General features: G+C 40.9%; 1 protein-coding gene across 1 annotated transcript in view; it reads right to left on the reverse strand.

The window, feature by feature from the left end:
* Positions 1-669: 669 nt before the first annotated feature.
* LOC121907109 (obg-like ATPase 1) overlaps positions 670-21,008 on the reverse strand; it is a 46,651-nt gene continuing 26,312 nt past the window's right edge. The window contains exons 8-11 of the mRNA XM_042426487.1: positions 7,659-7,799; positions 7,015-7,111; positions 3,222-3,344; positions 670-1,134 (exon numbers count right to left, since the gene is read on the reverse strand). Of these exons, the coding sequence (XP_042282421.1) occupies positions 1,033-1,134; positions 3,222-3,344; positions 7,015-7,111; positions 7,659-7,799 (463 nt within the window). The 3' untranslated portion in view covers positions 670-1,032. The remainder of the gene's footprint in view (positions 1,135-3,221; positions 3,345-7,014; positions 7,112-7,658; positions 7,800-21,008) is intronic.

Here is a 21,008-nt window from a genome sequence, read left to right on the forward strand (position 1 = left end):
GTCTTAATGGTTACAAGATATTCAGCAAAGCACTGCTGATCTACAGCTCTTTGTTCGGACTCCCACGGAGAATACAATCTTACTTTGGAGCACCGCGGCTGCACCCATACAATTCCATCAGCATAAATTCTTCACAAACACTTACACACAAAGTATAGGGGAGAGAAAAACACTACTCCAGACAACAGGAATCGTTTTCTGGTTGTGCTTGTGGATTGTGTCAACTTCTATTTTCATACAGCATATCAAATATGTGGACTTTTTGTGGAAAGAAAAACATATTTGTAGGAGTGTATTTGCTTTTAGTAAGAAAACTGTTAACAAAGATGCTATGCTGACAATAATTGAGGATTGTAGCTGAGTAATATACTGATGAGGACACATATTCATCAATCATAAATGAAATAAAAACTGCAAATGAAAGGTTAACTCAATCACTTCACAAATAATAATTTAAACTGACCACTTCTTTTGGCCGAAACACCTGCATCCTGCATTTGCCCTTCTAAAATCAGCATCACTTAGCAGATTTAATTATAATCGTCCCCTCTCTGCTACAGTCAATGTCAGCTGTGTCTTTTAATTCTCTAATCAGTGGTCGGCAGGACCGCTATCACCATCCCCATGCAGCTTCCCACTCAATACAGACATCCCAAAACACACACAGACTGGTTTTGTCAAATGTTTTATTGAGTGTAGACATCTGGGCTACTGTAAAACATGCATTATCTGCAGAAGGGGGAGAGGAGCAGGTGGCATTGTCCCCGCTGTCAGCTGTGTCAGTGCTGGCACCCGTGATGGAGATTAATGAAGTATCTGGAGAGTAATATGCTCCTTCAAATGCTGCTACAATTTGGAGTGGGGGCCGATCCTGATCTTAAATAGCAAAGCTGTCAGAGTTTACTGAACCTGTGCTTTAGCACAGAGGGGGGATTTGATCCTACAGGACAGAAAACAAAAAGTGAGAGTGTGGCAGTGGGTGTCAGACCAGCACAGTCAGTCAGTTATGTAAACCAGTGAATTCTTCTTGTATCACTTTTTCTTTGGTGCATTTGGTGTGTTAAATTTGAAAAAGATGATGTCTCCATCTTCAACAATGTAGTTTCTCCCCTGTTGTCTGTATTTTCCTGCTGCCTGTGAGAACAAGAACAAGAAAACAATATTATTAAAAGCAAATATATATTGTATACACTGTTATATACTTTAGCTATTCATTAATTGGTAATAATAGGAATTATAGAGCGCATAATAACCATGTATATTGTAAATAATAAAAGAAAATAATAGTGCAGGATTGGTATCCAGTCTCTTTTATCACCTACAATAACTTAACTCCAATTGCAAATGTCATACTCTCCCTCTCCCCCTCTCTTTTTCCTCTCTCTCTCTCTCCCACACACGCCTGCATCCATGTTTTGTTCAAGGGGTGCCTGAATTCCCACTGAGTGAATAATCCTCTCTTCTGCCCATTTAAGTTTCATGTGCACAAGCACAAAATGTTAATAAGTCTTTGATTATAGCACTATCAAACTTCTCAAGGAAACAAAATAAGTTCTAACATTTCTTTTGTATACAGTAAGTGTTTGTTCTCCTTCCCGGCAAACTCAAAATAATTGACTTGAAGTGCTAATACGGACAGGTTTATGCATTCTGGTTCTGCACAGCGCACAATTAATTAGAAGAATCAATGTCCCTTTAAAGGCTCAGGAGACCATTTAATCCAAGCTCAATACCACCAGAAACACTGGATGGAGAGGGAGACAGGAAAAAAAAAAAATCAATGGCTATTTGTGATTCCTGAGTATGTATTAAACCAGACACGTCTAACTGGTTCATTTGCACTTGAAAGCAGCCATCTGGAGCAGCAAGCTTGGCTTAAGCAGATATGATTACTAATAATGTGATATCCCCGTACATGGGCCCTATTCAGACAGCCTATTCCCACAACTGGCATTAAATAGCATGGACCTTAATGCCACAGTAAGAAACGCTCCATGTTGTTATGAGGCCCAAAAAGGGATTAGTAAGAGAGCATGCAGTAAGGAGCTGACACTCAGATCTCAACCTCGGATAACAATGGTGAAACCCCCAAGAGACCGACACATTTCACCCTTTGTTTGCAGCTTATGAAGGGTGTGGACAATACACTGCTGCTGCATTAAATATTAAATACTTATTTTTAAAAAAGGGCTTGAATAGGAAAGAGATTTAAATGTTTTCATAATGCTTCATTTCCACACTGGTCCCTGCAGGTCCCTGTGTGTCACCATAATTACATTAGTTGAGTCTGTAAGTGGGCACACGGAGCTGATAGTGGTGATAGTATGGGATTTTAACAGCGTGGCTTATACAGCTGCTGCTCACAAATGTCACACATAGCAAGGTTAGAGTCACTTCTGCTTTAATTCAATTAAATGAGAATGAAATTGAATTTTTCCTCTACATAGAAATTAAATTAAATTTAGGGAGGGAAAAAAAAACATCTTTGACGTGAAAGGCATCCTACAGTGTTGATTAACTGATTATTAACTCTGTACCTTCACTTACTAAATTACAGTTTGCTGATATGAAACTAAATTAATGTCAAATCTGGAACAATTGTTACATAGCATTTTAAAGCATTTAGCAAAGTACCTGCTGTACGCCCAGTTATTGTCTTCACAAATTCACCATGAAATCATTTGACAGGAGTGTGCACATGAACAACCCACAGCCCAGTTAAAAGGTCAAAACAAACACCGGCCATCATAAAAATAAGATATGCAAGTCACATTTCCTTGCCACCCATCCATGAAACAGTCCTTATTTGAGGAATTTCACACTTTATTTAACTTGCTGCTTTATATCACTGTCACATTCTTACAGTGGCTTGGGGATTTGGCGACAGAGAGCTCTAAGCTTACAGCGCACTCTATAGATCTGATAAATGCCTGGCGAGGTGAAGAAGTGCTACCTCTGAGCAACTGTGCTGAGCTACGAGCAAGAACTACCATCAGCCAGTTAAGACACATTGTGATAAAGATATGCACAGCTGGAGCAGAATGGCAGTGTTTAGAGCCAGAATCAGTTGGCTTGTCAGGAGTGGTGCTGGAGTGTGTGCAGTAATTTCTTCCCCTGAGTAAAGGTGAAGAGCAGTTTGCAGTAGGAGCTGTGTGGTGACTGTCAGCTCCACTGATCACAGGAGACTTCCCCTCATCTCCTCTGGCACCCTGACTGCTCACCTTGACAGCGTTCTCGCTGCCTTCCTCTTTAAAATCCTGGAATTTCATTACTTCCGCCATAATGAAGCCCTTCTCAAAGTCTGTGTGGATCTTCCCTGCAGCCTGTGGAGCCTTAGTTCCTTTCTGTCACAAGGAAGGAAAAGAGAGGACAAATGAATTGTTTTGGAGAAGATGGATTACAGCATGCGAACGACACAGTGTTTGATAGGGTGATAGCGTTGTGAGCATCACTCGGGGGTGTTTTCAGTCAGGGGTTTTCTTTTCCTCACTCCTGATTTCTGGATAGCTTTCCACTAGGCTGTGCCCTGCTAGGACAGCCTGGACACCGATAAGGACCCGGCACTGCTATCAATGCCTTCTGATTCCCATTCCGTGTTGGTATTGATTTCTGTCCAAGCAATCTTGCCTCATTGTGGGTCGCTGCTCGGTTCTCTGGTCATAGCAGCAAGAAGACCCAGTGTTGCAGTGAGAGGCCAGGGTGGTATAGACCATCAGGCCTTGTGATTTTGATACACCAGAGTTTGGTAATTCAAATTCAATTCAAACCTTCAATAATATTTCTTTGTGGTAAATGCAGGACTGCATTAAATTCTGGAGTATGTGAGTCTGTTTTGGATGTCTTTAAATTGACTAGACAGTAATGATTTTATGTTCAAAACATACATTTAAATGTGACTCTAAAGTTATTTCAGATGCCAGTTTGATAGTTTTATAAATTCTTTGTACCCTGAAATCCTCTTTAACACTTGAAGACACAACTGGTGACTGATAAAATGTGCAATTTATATGCACTGAAATAATGCTGGGCAGAAATGACAAATGACCCAAACAAGTGACGTGGCTGCTGTGTATCATTATGACTCCTGCCTGTCGACCTGCTCGCTCTCTCTCTGCTCTGCAGCTCTGTGCTCAGGAACTGTTGAGCAGTTTTAATTATGTATATAATCAGGTTGGGGTCAACATATTTCATGCCAAAAGAATGATGCGTATTTAATGACTCTAATACATTACCATCTCTTTGCAATCTCATTGACGGAGTGCTTGTGAGTTTAACTACCATTAATCAGCATCAAGGTTTGTCTATCTGGAGAAAAATAGATTAAGGGAGGGATTTTTTTTTTCAGACGGCGCATTACAAGAGATCCACATTGTCCTAGTTAAGAGCTATGCAGAGCAGGCTGATAGATAATGGTCACCTCGAGGCTGCCTAATAAAGCATGTTAAAGGACTTAGGAACACGACATTACTGAGTGTAGTTTTTACAATGCAAGATGTATTGGCTTAATATAGTTACTCACTGATGCTTACCTGACTAAATGCCCCTCACACACAATCAAGGCTGGCTGTAATCAGTTATGTCGAGGAGGACAACCGTGTTTTTGAGGATGTCTTTGAAGTGTTTCAGGACTTTTTTTGTAAACACTGAGGACATCAGTCATGCTGAGACGAGTGTGCGCCTAATGCCGGTGATGTCATCTGACAAATGTAATGCATCCTGTGTAAAAGGAGAGAGTGAGCTCACCTTCCCCTCTGGCCTGTACACAGTCTGAGACGCCATCCCCTGTTTAAAGATTTCCATAGACTAATACTAATATTACTATTAATAAACAATTATGCTTAGGTGAGTCATTTAAAGATGATGTTTCTTATTTAGAAGTCTGATTTGGACAGTGGCAAAAGAATCATAGCATTTTAGCTGCACTGACATTACCTGCATTTGCATTTCTGTGCAAAATGTGAATATTTGTCCAAAGTATCAGCAAGGGGCATTTTGTTGACAGGTAGTCTAAGGCTCATGCTGTATAACTGTGACATCCTACGTCAATAACTGGCCAGGAGGGATCTTCTTTGTCAACCATCTGACAAAGCAAAATAACCTGAAAAAATCTTGAAAAAGGAATAAACAGTACAGAGTCTGTGTGCTTATTTCTTCATGTGTTGCAACATTACAAGGATATATTGGATACTGTGATGAATTCTCATTTCCACTGCATGTTAAATATATGATATGATTAAATAAAAATACCTGTAACAGTTCATCTTCATTTAAGAACCACATATCTGTTATTTAAAGTACATTTTGACCTTCCACCACCAGAGATGTCCTCTCATGAGGAAACTGGTCCAGCCCTAAATCCAGCTCACCACATGTCAATGGGGTTTATAGTAAAAAAAAAAAAAAAATTGACAAGTGCTTTGTTTTTGTGAGAAATCGATAAATGGATCTATAGTTGGTGTCTACAGGTGTTATGACCCAGAGCTCTTATTCCAGCCAGTGCTGTCCTGCCAGGTTCACCTCAGCAGTTAGGCTCCTTCATACATCGGTTTACACTGATCTTTAGAAAAATGAATTAAGTGGACTAGCATAAGGTCAGCTTTGGTGGTGAGTGGTAAACAGTACACAAGACCAGGGTCCTGACACTCACTCACTCCTTAAATGCCATTAATTCCAGTTTGTACTAAATTACTAAGGACCATGTAAATCATGTAATCATACAAGCGTCATGAAATGTCAGTAGATGTGCTCAAACTTGCCAGATAATTATATAAATATTTTATTAATTTTGTTGTGTTGTGGACTTTGACAGTGGACTGATCCGAAATAGTGTTTCAGATGAAATTTTATCATTGAGCATTTAACATTTGCTATTGAATATAAATCTTATTTAGTTTGAAGTATCAGTTGTAATGCTGCTGATCAATTGTGCACATTCACTTTGATACCAAGAAAACTAAAATTCATACATCTTTATACAATCTGCTGCTGGTTCCTAAAAGTTCTTAAGAAACCAGGTTGAGACCTTAAAAAAATCCCTTGTAGGCTTTTTAACTATAGTATCCTGTCAGAGAATATGATTCACAACAAAACCACAGCTCTCATTCTTAACTGAAACTTCACAAGATTTTTCTGTCATTGTTGCTGCCAAATAAACAGAATTTAACACACAGCCTATTCAACAAACTGAACAATGAGAACCTGGAGAATTTCCATGGCTCATATTCAGGGAACAAAATCTTGATGTAAAAGTTTGATTCAGTGTCAGAATTGCAATCCCTCAAAATGTCTGGGGAGATGGAAGAAAGACTAGTATACAACCCAAATCTTAAAAAGTTTCTCCAAAAGTTACTTTGTTATATCTTTAAACCTCCTACATGTAACTCCTGAATCAGTCAAACGCCTTATTATAACTGTACTCAATCCTCCCATTTGCTCAAAGAAAAGATTTTTTTTTTACACAACACCAGCATGCAAAGCCAACATCTGTATTGATGTAAATCCTGCGATCCCGTTGCACAAAGCTCTCAGCGGGCCAGGCTCAGTAAACTGAGACACACAGGGAGGAGGAGCTCCCAGCAAGGCCCACAAACAGTCGAATGAAAAGCGACATCAATTTTGGCACAGACAACCTCCGTCACACAGATTAGGCAGGCACAATGCACAGGCTCCTTATCTCCAGCGGCAGGAGGAGGGCAGGCAGATCTGCACAGGATGGAAACATTCTCATGGACGTAATGGGCAAAATCAATTGTTGCCCTCCTCAATCAATGTAGCCCCCACTTTCACTGTTCAGCAGCTCACCAGTAATTGAAGTTATCCTTGGCCTGTAATGACTAGCTAAAGCACAACCATGACAAAGTTGAAAGTGTGTGATATCAGTGAGGGTGCCAGCAGGGTGGAACGTGGGACACTGTGTGTATTCGTTTGTGTGTGTATGTGTGTGTGTGTGTGTGTGTATTTCTGGTACACACTCTCGCAGTCTGCACATGTGCACAGCAGGCAGCTGGCTCTTACCCGAATGGTCCATGCACGGACCTCATCTGGTCCGGCAGTGAAGAAGTACTCCAGCTGCAGGGCTGCATAGCCTGCCTTGATGATCTTGGTCAGGGCGCTGGTGGGGAGAAATTTCAGCTTGAATCGAAGGGTCTGAACTGTTTAAGTATTCTTTATTGCCGCTGACACCTAGACAAAGTTCACTTCAGCGGCAAGGCCCCATTCATTCCAATATAAACTCATTAAGTGAATAAGATGGGTCACTTCGTTTCACATAAGACATTCAACTCTCCAATGGTTTCTTTGATTAATTAGAAAGCTTGTAGACTCATTTAGCATTTTTAAGAATTCAGCCCTATGCCTTGTTCTGTGCCGCGAGAAAAAAAAAATCAGCTGTCACAATTTTTCTCTCCATAGAGGTTTTCACACGAGAACAATAAACCCAAAATGCCCAAGTTATAATTATACCTACAGATGACAGATGACAGTTAAAAACTTAATTTAGAGGAAAACCCTTTGACTGAGTTGTTCAGTAAGAAGAGGGATCCTTTGCTTTATAATGGTAATTACTCTGCCATTTATTATTCTATCAGCACATGCAATTAAAGGAGTGCATGGAGGACACAGCTGATAATAAAGTGTGGGGAGACTGAATGCTAATTAACCTCTGCGTCTTGTGCTCTGTGCAGTATTTCTCCCTCTCCTCTTCACTCTGGTCCTGTAGTTGGCTCTCCAGGCCGCCGCTGAAGGGGATGACCAAGGCCCCGGGGTCGTGACTGTCCACCCACTCCTTGATTTTCATCAACCTGGTAAAACGGCAGCCACAAAACTAGTTAGAGGATTTAATTTACATTAAACTATTTGTTATACGCTGATGCATGCATATTCATGAAAGACGCTGTACAGGCGACTTGATTTCATTTCGAGTTTGACTTTCTCTCCATAAAATTTTCCAACCAAAATCTCTGCTTGTGCTCATATGAAAGAGCACTAATTCACAAAGATTTAAAAAGAAATGCACACTTCATGACCAGTGATGGAAGAAGTATTTAGATCATTGAAGTAAAAGTAGCAATACAACAATGTTAAAAAACTCCATTACAGTAAAAGTCCTGCATTAAAAATCTTACTTCAGTATTGGTAAAAGTGCAGATATACTAACAAGAGTACTTAAAATGTGATATATATATACAGGATCATTATTATTGATGGATCAATTTGTAAGACGGATTTTACTGTCACACTGGAAGTCATTTTAACTACTTTTTGTACTTTTAGGCAAATTCATCTGTAAAAGCCCTGATCGTATTTGCCATTTCTATCTATGACTGAGTTCTAAAACCCTTGAACAAGTGAAAGAAAAACTGTCACTGAACCTTTTTGTAAATTAAATCAACTTATTCTAAAATGTTCTAGAAATGAGTGTCTGTATCTTGAAACAACAAACAATGAGGTTTGTCAGATTGCTGCACTCGAATTATGAAACATAAAATACTTCAAAACATTAATGACTTGGTGAGATTCTCTTTTCTCTGAACAATACATTATGTTTTAGAGGTTGATTACATCATTTGTATAAACTTGCAAAGTAACTATAGCTGTCAGATAAATGTAGTTGAGTATTTCCCTGAAATATAGTGAAGTAGAAGTGTAAAATAGCATAAAATAAATACTTGAATACTTGAGTAAAGGTACAGTTACATTCCAACACAGTTCAAAACACACACAAAGTTTTTGTTCCTTTGCCTGATTTTTATATAACACATAAATAGTTCATTCACTCAGTGAGTATCCAACTAAACATTTACCTTAAAGCCAGGAAGGAGTAGCAAAACTAACCACTAAGTGTTTCCTTACTTATAAATGTCTTTGTCATTCTCTTAACTGCCTGAGTTTTTTTCTTTTGTCTTCCAATCCAGCAGGACACCTGACATTGCAGGACAAAGATATCCTCACAGTTAATGGTAACTCTCAGTCAGAACAATATAAGGGGGTTAGGGCAATTATGAGATTAGCCCCGCAAACTCTCAGGCTGGGATTGGACAGGTCTCAAAGAACAGCATCACACAAATCCATTTTCACACGGCGGGCTGACAGAGCTCCTAGGCTGGATTGATTCTAAAGGGTCCCTGTCATTATCTGTAATCCTAGTTTCCTGTTTAAAGCCCATAAGAATCAAAGACTGGGAGGGACCCAACCACCTCAATACCACATCTATTCCAATAACAATGTCACTACTTTATCACCTACAGCCCCATATCACTGCTCCTACCTAATGGTTATCAATATACAATATATGACAGGGTAACAGGCCCAGGAAGACCATAGTTTTGCTTTGATTGGATGTTTTTCCCAACAAGGTAGAATCAGATGACAGGGTAAATCTGAAATGACTCATATGCGAGTCTGTCTGTCTGTTCAGATGCACATCTATTAAGAGCCGTAACCTAATATTTCCCTTTCTGTTATGTATGCAGAGAGGATGACTGCAGCTGCAATAAGGTGTTCACCAGTATCTCACCAATAAAGGACAGAAAAATAAAACACATTAAGTCAAAGCCAAAAACCTGAAAACAAAGGAGATGGCTGCTGCTCCAAGAGGGGAAAACAATCCAATCTAAGATAATAACAGCTGTAGTTTGTCACTTTTAGCAGTAAAGCTGAACTGTCTCCCCTGCCAATGCCTGATCTTTCTTCTACTGAATACCTTGCTCTGAAATGTAAACCTCAATACTCCCTGACGGTGCTTCTCATCTACCGCCCCCCCACAACCAAACTCATCTTTCCTCCCTGAGACACACAACCTCCTCGCCTCACTCTGCTCCACGTCAACCAACATTGTCATTGTTGGTGATATGGATATACATGTTGACAACCCCTCCTGTCATTTTGTAGTGGAGTTCCTGAGTCTGATTGAGTGTCTTGGCCTGAAGCAGCATGTTGATGTTCCTACTCACACCGGGGGGCACACACTTGACCTGGTCATCACTGTCTCTGCCCCCATCAATAACCTATGGGTCTATGATCTCAGTGTGTCCAACTGCAGGGTGGTCTCAGTGGATTTGACATTTCTGTCACCCCATACTAAACCTAAGCATCAAATGCTTTTTTGATACTGGAAAAGCATTGACCCAGCCATCATGACTATGGACCTCCAGCACATCACCTGCCCAGCTCCTGCATCAGTAGTGGCACTCTACAATACATCTCTGAGCAGTGTCTTTGATCTTCAAGCCCTGGTCAAGATGTGTGAGGTCAATTTTTCAAGCTCTGGTCCCTGGTTCACTCATGACCTGCAGAAAATAAAGACAGGTCTGGAAAGATGCTTCAGACGTTCTGGGCTCGCTGTCCATAAACTGGCCTTCCGTGAACAGGGTTAGGGTTAGGTCTCAGTTCTACTCCAACCTACTTAATAACAATCCTGGCAACCCAAAGCATCTTTTTTCCACCATAAGTTATCTCCTGAAGCCACAATCATCTTCCCCAATTGAGGCTACAGAAGAGCGATGTAACAGCTTCATTGACTTTTTCATAGTCAAGGTCAACAACATGATGTCCAGCTCTTCCTCTCCGCCTCCTCTTGTCATTGACCCTCTGTCTGGGAGCTCACCAGCTCCTTGATCACCCAAACTATTAACCTCTCTCTTCAAACTGCTAGTGTTCCATCTACCCTCAAGGTCGCAGTCATCCGCAGTCACCCTGGACCCAGAAGTTCTTGCCAAGTTCTTGCCATCCAACATCCATTTCCTGTCCAAGGTGTTGGAGAAGGTGATTGCTTCTGAGCTTCAATAACAACCTATTTGAGAAATTTCAGTCACATTTTTGTTCAGCATGCAGCAATGAAACAGCTCTGAGTATGTCTCACTGGGAGGATGCAGGTCTAGACTGCTCCCTATCACCTGCGGTGTTCCGCAAGGATCGGTTCTCGGCCCCATCCTGTTTACCCTCTACATGCTCTTCCTTAGACATGTCATCAGCAGACAAAGGATGTCTTCGCATTGCTATGCTGATGATACCCAGCTGTACATTAAAACTGCCCCAAGCCCTTCTGTAGCCATGTCACACCTCAACCCCTGTCTTAACGAGATAAAGGACTGGATGAGCACACATTTTCTCCAGTTAAACAGTAGCAAAACTAAAGCTCTCCTTGTTGGCACTCCACACCAGATTCAGTCATCCTCACCTTTGACAACCAGGACATCCCCCTTCCCTCCTTAGTCACTAATCTGGGTGTTAAGTTTGACCCTCAACTGACTTTTGATGACCATATCTATGCAAAACCTCTTTCTACCATCTCAAAAACATTTCTAAACTCCACCCCACTCTATCCTTGTCAGATGCAGTGAAACTTGTCCATGCCTTTATTTCCTCAAAACTGGACTACTGCAATGTGCACTTCACAGGGATCCCTGGCAGGAGCATTCAGAAGCTCCAGTACATTCAGAACAGCGCTGCCAGGATCCAGATGAGAGTGCAAAACCACAAACATAAAACACCAATTCTGTTTTCATTGCACTTGCTCCCTGTCTCCTTCAGGATTCACTACAAAGTCCTGCTACTCACATACAAATCCATTTAAATCAACAGACATGCGTCTCCCTACCTACAGGAACTGATCACACCACAAACCTCCACCCGCACCCTCAGATCTGCCAGCGGCTTGCTCCTCTAGGCCCCCAATACTAAGCTCCGCACCATGGGGGTTTGAGCCTTCTGCTCTGCTGCACCACGCTTGTGGAACAGCCTTCCTAACCATTTGAGGGCAGCAGAGACCCTAGACTCTTTTTAAAAAAAGGCCTAAAAACCTTTTTATTCAGGAAGGCTTTTTCATCATAACTCTTATTACTATTTTCTTTATGTCCTGTGTTCTATGTTATTAATACTGTAGCACTTTGAGTTTCACTATGAATGAAAAGTGAGGTACAAATTAAATGTATTATTTATTATTTATTATTTGGTGGCACATTATTTGCATTCCTCAGGTATTGCATTCTCTACAGGCGGCTGAATAATGATTCACAAATCACTCTCTCCACACCAGTCAAGGGCTGTGATCCTTTGAATAGACTATTGTACCTGAGACTGTAATTGGTGAAGACTTGACAGAGCTGAGCCAAGCCAGCCAAGTAACAAAGAGGCTCTTGGTAGAGGGCTGAGGGATGATTTTAATAATGTGAAGGCGAGACGGAGAACGTGAGCTGCAAATGAGCACGGGGGTCTCTGGGTCCTTGCACTGAGTGACACAGGACCAGACAAACACCTTGCCACAGGAACATGAAACACCCCCTTCCCTCAACTCCAGAAACAAAGCACTGTCAATTAAGAGCTTTGATGCTCCGTCAACATGACTCCCAAAACCAATTCTGTCAACTTCTCTGCTGTCTACCCACGCTACTTTGCAATTTGTATTTGTGTCCTTTCCAATTATTTGCTTGAAATTTTGTATGGATTGTGTAAATTGGGGAAAATGTTTATGTAAAACATGCCACGGGTTTTTTTCCTTATCTTTCGGTCTTTCATGACATTTAAAATTATAAAGGATGCTGAATTTCACAGAAAATTAAAGTGCTGATAAGAATTATGTTTTCACTGCATCATGGCCTCTTTATGTTTCAGGGTTAAGTCATCTCTGTGACATATAGTATCTCCTCTTTTTCTGTAACATAAGAAATAGACTTGATTTACTTTTTAAAAGAGGGTGTATTAGCTATATCTCTTTTTTCCTTATCATCCACATCTTATATGACAAAAGTGAAAAGATCCAATGTGGACTTGTGAAATTTTACAATCAAAATAATGTATAATGTAATGTAAAATATTTGTTAGCGGAGGTGCTCTTTGAAAAAGCTTTAACAAGTCTGAGTTACACAAAAAAAATAAAAAATATCCAGTGATAAAATGTGTGTGTGAGTGTGCGTGTCTTGTCAGTCTCCCATTATGTCCCGGCATCGAGTGCCATCTCTCACTGCTCGGTTAATAGAAAGATTCAGCACTTTCTGGTCTTGATATCCTTCTCTGAACAAATGATGCCTGAAATTTTTATTCTTTTTATAATGGAATTCCAATGGCCTTTGCTGCAAATCAAGTGGAAATTTTTGCATATCAAGTGGGAAAAATTAAATGTTAACCACGTTTTAATGTGATTAAGGGTGACAGGGACATTATTTCTGCTAATCATTCACCAGCTTGAAGGCTCAAACAAGGCAGAGGAACAAGCCATGTTTGTGCTTTTCCTGATGCTCTCTGACAGTAGTTTTCTTGCATATGCTTTCATCTAACTTTTACAAATCTAAAACATGAAATATATTTATATTTTTAGTTCAAAAACATAATTTGTCAATCTGTTTATCTTACATGTAGAAACAGCTTTAGATTTCATGCTTCCTGCAATTACAATACATCTAATTTAAAGCTCAACATATTGTGAAATGACAAAATAAAAAAAAAATTAAAAAAAACAATTGGAGCTTCCACAACAGACTGGATCTGAATGGAGACGTCCCACAGGGGGCCACCCTCCGGGGCTAGTCTATTTGTCTTTTTGTGTGGGAATCCTGAGGGGGGGATAATTCCTCTGTTTCTGCATGCCTGGGGCTTCCCTGGGCTTTGTCAGAGCTTTGATCTGCTTAAATGGCTCAGGAGGGGAAAACAATGGGAGCTTCTAAAGTACAGGGGCAGCTACCTGAGACAATGACCTGGGCCTGCGTCTGGCATACATTCATACAGGTTGGCTTTATTAGGAGTGCTTAGCCAGTTAAGCCTGTAAAAGGTGGGCCATCTTCTCCAGTTTGAGTGCTCCTTTCAGATGCAATTGAATGCTGACAGACCTGAAGAGTAATCCACTACCTGCATCCTCCGCAACTCCATCACTGACACACCCGCAGGTGGAGGGCCCAGCACCTGAACCTGCCAGCCTTATGTGTTACTGAGACATTTCACATTTCTTTGCAGCTGTTGGCTTGCATGCCAGGCACAGACTCATCAAGTAATAAACCCTGGGTCCCCTCTGTTCTGCTGGTCACAGGTTGCAGGGACGAACATCCTAGGGGGTTAGGATGCTGCGGCACACAGCATATACTAACCCCCTCCTCTTTCCTTCCTCTGTGAAGGGAGACAGAAATGAGAGGTATGAGCTCATGGTGGCTTTTGAGGCTGGGAAGTCGGGGGCTCTGTGGGAAGCTTTTCATCCTCCCAGTAGTGAGCTCCTGAGCGACGAGAGTGCAGACGCTCTCTGCTCCCTGTGGCCATGGCCGCATGGAAAGCCATTACACATCAGTATCTGAGAAGGAAGGATATCTGACACACACACACACACACACACACACACACACACACACACACGGACACACTATTGCCAATATTGTCAACTTCTTTTAGTCTTCAAAGCAATCATGGGCTGGAGGAAACAGAACCCATTGCAGGCACAATGGGAGCAGCTTTAATTAAGAGCATCATCTCACATCATACCTAAAACAAACCTCGAGGGTGGGCTGGTAACAAGCTTTTTTTGAACAAGTTTCTTTACTTTGATAACTAAACCCATTACACTTTTGAAGACAAATTTTGTGACGTTAAATGTTTGCACATGATAGCTAAAAAAAAGAGCCTAACACACAAACCTCCCCAGTTTCATCTTTATGATGGTCGTTGAGACATTATCAAAGCTATGGCCTTGTTTAGGGCTATTTGTGAGAGCTGGATGAAAAACATTGGAAATTCAAACAGTAACCCACAGGAGTACATTGTACATCACCCAAAATAATTCTCTATATGGGGTATCCATGCTGTCATTCACAGCGGTTGACTGGGCGAGAGAAAATAAGGGGGCTGGGGTAGAGTGGGGGAGTCATCAAGATGTGACAATTGTGACAAGAGCAGGCAAAGTGTAGCGCCGAAGAACACCACACGGATTTCTCCATCTCTTCTTTTTTTCCAGGATGACAGCTTAATGTCTACCACATGCAATATTTATTCTCATCGTGTGTCAGACTGTCTAGCTGTCCTAGGGAGTACAAAGAATGCCACTTATTAGAATAAAAGCAGAGGGAAGGTAATCAAGGACATATGTAACATCAGCCAATCATGCCCCCTTCCAATCCAGCATCTTTTTTCCAACAATAATCCTGATAATAAGCGTTGAGGAGCTGTATGTGGCAACACTAAATTCATTTATTTTTCTCATTAGAGCTGGCAAGGCTGCAGGCGACGCTCTGTGGCATGTGTGTTCACTCTTAACCTTATCACAAAGATAATAAAAAGCATAGTCCAACAAAGCAAAAGCTATCAAGATGTATCATTAGACAGACTTGAAACTTGCAGACATTTCTTTTTATGTCAGCAATCCCAAACTACAGGCTTTATAGGGTGCCTTCAGGAGAAAGCAGTGCTGATACAGAGGTGTCCACATACGTTATGAACAGCAGGAGACTCACTCAGCATTAGCGTCTTTGGGCTCGGACCTGATAAATGAGGGAGAAGTGACAACCTGTATTGGATTTTGGAGAGCAAATCTCTTGCAGGATCATTATAAAGCAAACAAGAGGCTCATTTGCTTTTGTGACAGAAGAAATGTCTTTTGTCTCAAATGTAGGGTCTATCTCATTAGTTACAACAACAGCACCATGTCTTGACCACCAGGACAAAACAAAGACAACGGGGTGACATGTGACATGTCAACAGTGTCCTTTCATTGCATGAACTAGGGGCAGTCAATAACCAGGCTAACTGGACCGACAGGACTTTATTAGCACCATCTGTTTCGGTTTTACTGTACAGCCTCTCCTGTTGTTTTCTCTCATTGAAAACTAGCTAAAGGGATCCATTAGGACTGACTATGGGCAGTGGGGTACACATGTTACCATGGAAAAGTGTTTCCCAGGATCCCACACTGCACAAGGAGAGAGTGGACGTCTGTGCACAAAATAAAAAAAAAGAGCAAGTGATCGTATATCTCCCACATGGCTTTGAAAAGTGAACTGTAACTCCCTAGATAGTAGTGCCTAAAAACTTGGATGGAGCCAGTGGTTTTGCACTCAATAAAGTTTCAGATGTGTTTATGAGAATTATGGTTTGGAGTGGCTGAAGTGGGTTGCAGAAACTGCTTTCATGGAGTGTCTTTAAGTGAATCATAATAGTCCCTTCCCCTCCCCCCGTCTCAGTTTTTCTGCTGTCTCTAAAATCTTGTGGGGTACTCAGAAATGGCCAGCTTTTTGTCAAAATGATCAGACAAAAAGAAAATGCACGCTCTATTTACCATATGACTGGTTTGGAGAGGACATAGGTAAAGCAGGTATAAGCTCTCAAGGCAGCACATCTGACATGCTGCTACTTCTGGTGGAGCCTCCTCTACTTTAATTGTCAAAGCTCCTCCTACAGGCCAACTAGAGTATCAGACTCAGAAAAGTAATGTTCCTGTCTCTCTCCTCCTTGAAACGTGGTTGGATTTATTTAAACTTTGCCCCAGAGATGTTATCTTATGTTTACACTGTCATCTAGATGACACCTCACCAGAGTTATTCTGGAGTTATTCTACATTTTTTTCTTATTGTCAACAAATACAGTATAACTTCCCTACTCTTCCACAACTAAAGACTTTAAAAAGAAGTTACAAATACACAGTTTCAGAAAATAATAAGTAATAAGTAATTTTCTGCAACAGCTGGTTTTTAGTAAGTAAATTAAGCAATCATTACTCAAAAAGGAGAAAACTGTGCATTTGTTGGGGACTATTTTCAGCCACGGATACACATGGTGTGCTAGCGAGTATCTGCAGCAACAGGATGGTGTCCATGTTCATTGTAATGAAGGATCATGTCACCCAGTGCAATGATGTGGCTTATTGATATGTTATTCATATTTTTGGATGACAATGCAGATGGCACTGAGGAACAAGATATATCAGACTTTGGCTACACAGACAATACCTGTTAGAAAGATTTTTAGGACAATTTTTGTGAGATTTGTTGATAATAATAAAAATACAAAAATTTCCAGCTTTATTCTTTAACTTACAACGAGAGAAGAGGTTGGGGTTCAGTGTCTTGCTCTGGGGACACTTCAACAGACAACAATGCTGATTGCTGAGATAAAACCGATAACTTGTCAATCCCAAGTCAGTCTCACCAAACAAGTTCTTTTTCAACATCATAGTTATCTAAAATGGCAGATGACAAAAAATGTAGCACAAGAAGATTTCTCAAATGTTCTATTTTCTGGTATGATTTTCTTATATATAACACCATACCAGACAAATGTGGGAAGGATTAATTATGGAAGATCAATTTACGCCTTACTGTCATCAAAAAGATGATTAAAAAAGGTTGACTGGAAGAGCAACTGTGGTGCGCAACTATTTCAGCTGTGGTTTCCCAACACAAAACACAAAGAAAAGCAGGACAGAAGTATCTAATGTGACACACGTTGAGAGGCAAATCATTTTCAAAGAGATACTGTACTATAAGTTTAAATGATTGTTATAATAAGAGTTAAGGCAAGTCTGTAAAAACAGAAGTATACTGTGCCCATACTGTACATACATACATACAGTGCACACACACACTTGCATACAGGCAGACATACAGGCCCAGGCACAGTCTCTCTCTCTCTCCCTCAAACACACAAACACACACACACACACATGCACAAACACACACATATAGGCACACTTAATAAAAGCTTCAAGCAATGGTACCCTGCAGTTCTTACACTCACCAGGAGAACCCACATGGCAGAAGCATTCACAGACAGGTCACGCTTGCTGGTTTCCTTAAAGGTCAACTCATCTACTTAAGAGGCACCAATTTACTTTAATGCACATTGTCCAAAAGAAGAAAAAAAAAAGAAATGACAAGAAAGACATCACAGCATATCTGGAGTGTTCTCCACTTTGTCTTTTGCCTTTACAAAAAGTGACTGCTCTTAGTTCTCTGAGGAGGATGAGGATTAAATAAACATTGGATATTGAACCTATTAAAAGAAATAAAGACTGATAAAGATGGCGAGGCTACAAGCTTTTAAAATAAACAATATCTTAACTGACAAGTGAAAACACGCTAACGCTGGGAAGGCTGCAGCCACCACATCATCAACAACGCTCTAATGACCCTCTCTAACACACAAACTACAGTATGTGCACCAGAGAAAAAGTCTTCCAGGCAGCTCACTGACGCCGAGGAAAGAGGAGAAAGCCTCTTGATAGACTCTTGTAGATGCCATTCCCTATCACGCAATGCCTCTCAGTCATAAACACATGACAAATGCGGCCTTAATCATTTTTTACGAGCGGGGATGTGCAGGGGGCAGTGCATGGCTAGAGGGGAGAGGGGAGCGGTGAGCAGCAGGCGGCCCCCTCTGCACAGAGGAGAGGGCTGTGTGGTAAAGTCTCCTCTGGAACATCACTCGGCCAGCGCGCCTTTGATCTCCACACCGCAATTACGCCAGCATCCAAATGAGCATGGAGTCGCCTCTGAAACAGACTTCAAACATGCACATGTACGCATTCTCATACACATGCACTGTATAGGATTGGAGCCATGTGCTCCTCTCAACAGTAAATGATGTACTGTCTCCAGCAGAGAACCTGGGGATGAAAGGAGGCCTTGCTCCTCGTCTGATCCTTCCATTAATGATGGCTTGCTAAAGCTAATACTGTGTATTCTTGTCTAAACAAGGGCAGCTTGGTATGTGGTTCCCGTACTCCAAACAGGATGATCTTGGTTAACAATGGACTGTTTCTGGAGCCTCAAAAAGTCTGTTAAAACTACTATAATCTCCAATGTGTGACCAAAGCTAGTGCAATAATTCATAGTGTTCTTAAAAAAAACTGTCTCCACAACTTGCAATTGAGTGTTCATAAAAATAAAATCAATTAACTAATATATATTAAACCCCAAAAATAATGTTTGGTAGTGCATGTTGCTGAAATGAAAACATTAACATTAAAGCCTGACAGGCAGCACGCATTGAACAAAACACCTCAAATATAAAACAGTGCTTGAAAAAAACTCTGGGAACAGAATCTGTGAAATGGCCTGAATGAGAGAGAAGATGAAATTGGCTTATTTGCCTCATTCTAGGATTCGCCTTCTTTTCCTCCACACATTAAAGCTGAGATTGCAATTTGTCTTGCTGTTTGCTTTGAATAGTCCTTAACCGTATCATCATCTCAACTGTGCTGGTGGAAAAACACGGGAGCATGGCGACAGCCAAATGGCAGTCTGGCGTCTCTGCTGCAGACTAGCTGCCATTAGGGCTGAGAGCGGCATTTATTGTATACAATTAGGGCCAGCTAGATCTACCTGTAATCATCTCCATACAGGTGTGAGCTCCTCTCTGGACAAGGGAAGTGACTCATCACTTGTCAAACATCAGCACTTTGATGTTGGCATTGTTCATCATGAGGCCCTCAGGACACCTGAGCACTACCTGTTTAAAACGCTTTATGATTTATTGCATTTCACACAGTTTAAAAAACACACACGCAATGAGAAAAAAAAAAACTCTTCCTACAGGTGACGGATGTTCCACATGCCATGAATCATTTGATTTATGACTTCTCTCCCTCCTCCCACCGTCTGACAGTCATACTTTTGTGTCAGGAACATTTTAGCGAGCAGTCATAGGTAAACAACTTCCCTTGTAACACAATGTTGCCAAGTAAAGCGCTACAAAACAAATTTTGTAAGAACTGACACCGCAAGCCTAGAGGGCAATTGGAAGAGTTGGTGTTATTGACAAAACGGCTGTAGTGTGGAAAAGTAGCCCTTTCAGATATAATGGATATCTAACACCAGTTGTCTAGATCTGCTCTTGCTGCGGCTAGATGAACATTACTTTAAAAAGTGTTTCTGACAGAACAGGAGGATTACAGACTCGAAACATAGCAAAGTTTATATTAATGCGTTAGAGGTCGTCCTCAGGCAGTTCAGATCATGACTGGTGTTGCCTCTGCAAAGTAAAAAATACAAATGTACCCTGTATATTAGCATCCAAAAGCAAGACACCCATCTTCTTCTACTCACTGTGTATAAACAAAGCCTCAGTTGTCTTTGTGATCTGTGGGAATCTCACGCTTGTAAAGTGAAGCTTGTAAATCATGCTACTAATAGCTATTCTTGTCTTGAGCAACAACATGTGAAGACAAAACCAAATATTTGGAGCACAGCAATTTTAGATATTACAGTATTTAAAGTTACTATAGGTAACTTTCATCTTGTGTTGATTTTGGCAGCCCCTGTGGACAAAAACGGTAGTGTTTCCTGGAATGAAGACTGCATTTCCCATGAGCACCACTGCCTCGTGTCATAAAGATCTTGATCTGGCATTTGTTTTGGAAGCGAGTTAAAGACGCAACTTGTTTTTTTTGTTTTTTCACTGCTTTGTTCTTGCTACCACTGCTCCCTCGCTTCATTCACTCTCTAGCTCACTTGACCATTGCTGCTCTCTCTCTCTCCCTCTTTTTCTCTCGTCTTTTAAGTCTGGAAGCTGACAATGAGTCTAACTTTAGTTTCAACATTATCAAACAAAGAGAAATGTCCTCCCCTCGTCCTAGTAAAGTCTTTGTACTCTCTCATGTTACAATGCTAAATGTAATGTAAACACATGCTCTTCCGGTCTGCATGCCATAAATCATTTAGCCGGTAGCAGGCATTTCGAATAACGATATAGAAATAGCTAATCTTCTTGCTGATGGTCTCTTTTGCTTATGTAGGTCATATAGAGGCATCCGTATTAAACTGAGACTGTTTCATAACCAGTTAAAAACTCCTTGTAGTTGCTTTAAAGAGTTATCCTTATGATTTATTGACTGTCTCCAGAAGTTATGAATTACTTGTTTGGCTTTGAATGTACTTGTGTTTGTTGCTTTGTCATTTAAAGCTTTCACTCTCTTTGATATCATATGGAAATGAGAAATTTTGATGGAAAATGGGGACCATATGTTAGTATGTGCTTAATGAAGTGCAGAGTCTGGGGGCTGGTTGGGGTTTGCAGAGCTGGATGTTGTGTTAGAGCATACT

The sequence above is a fragment of the Thunnus maccoyii genome, chromosome 11 (genome assembly GCF_910596095.1).
Source record: "Thunnus maccoyii chromosome 11, fThuMac1.1, whole genome shotgun sequence".
In the NCBI taxonomy this organism is placed as follows: Eukaryota; Metazoa; Chordata; class Actinopteri; order Scombriformes; family Scombridae; genus Thunnus; species Thunnus maccoyii.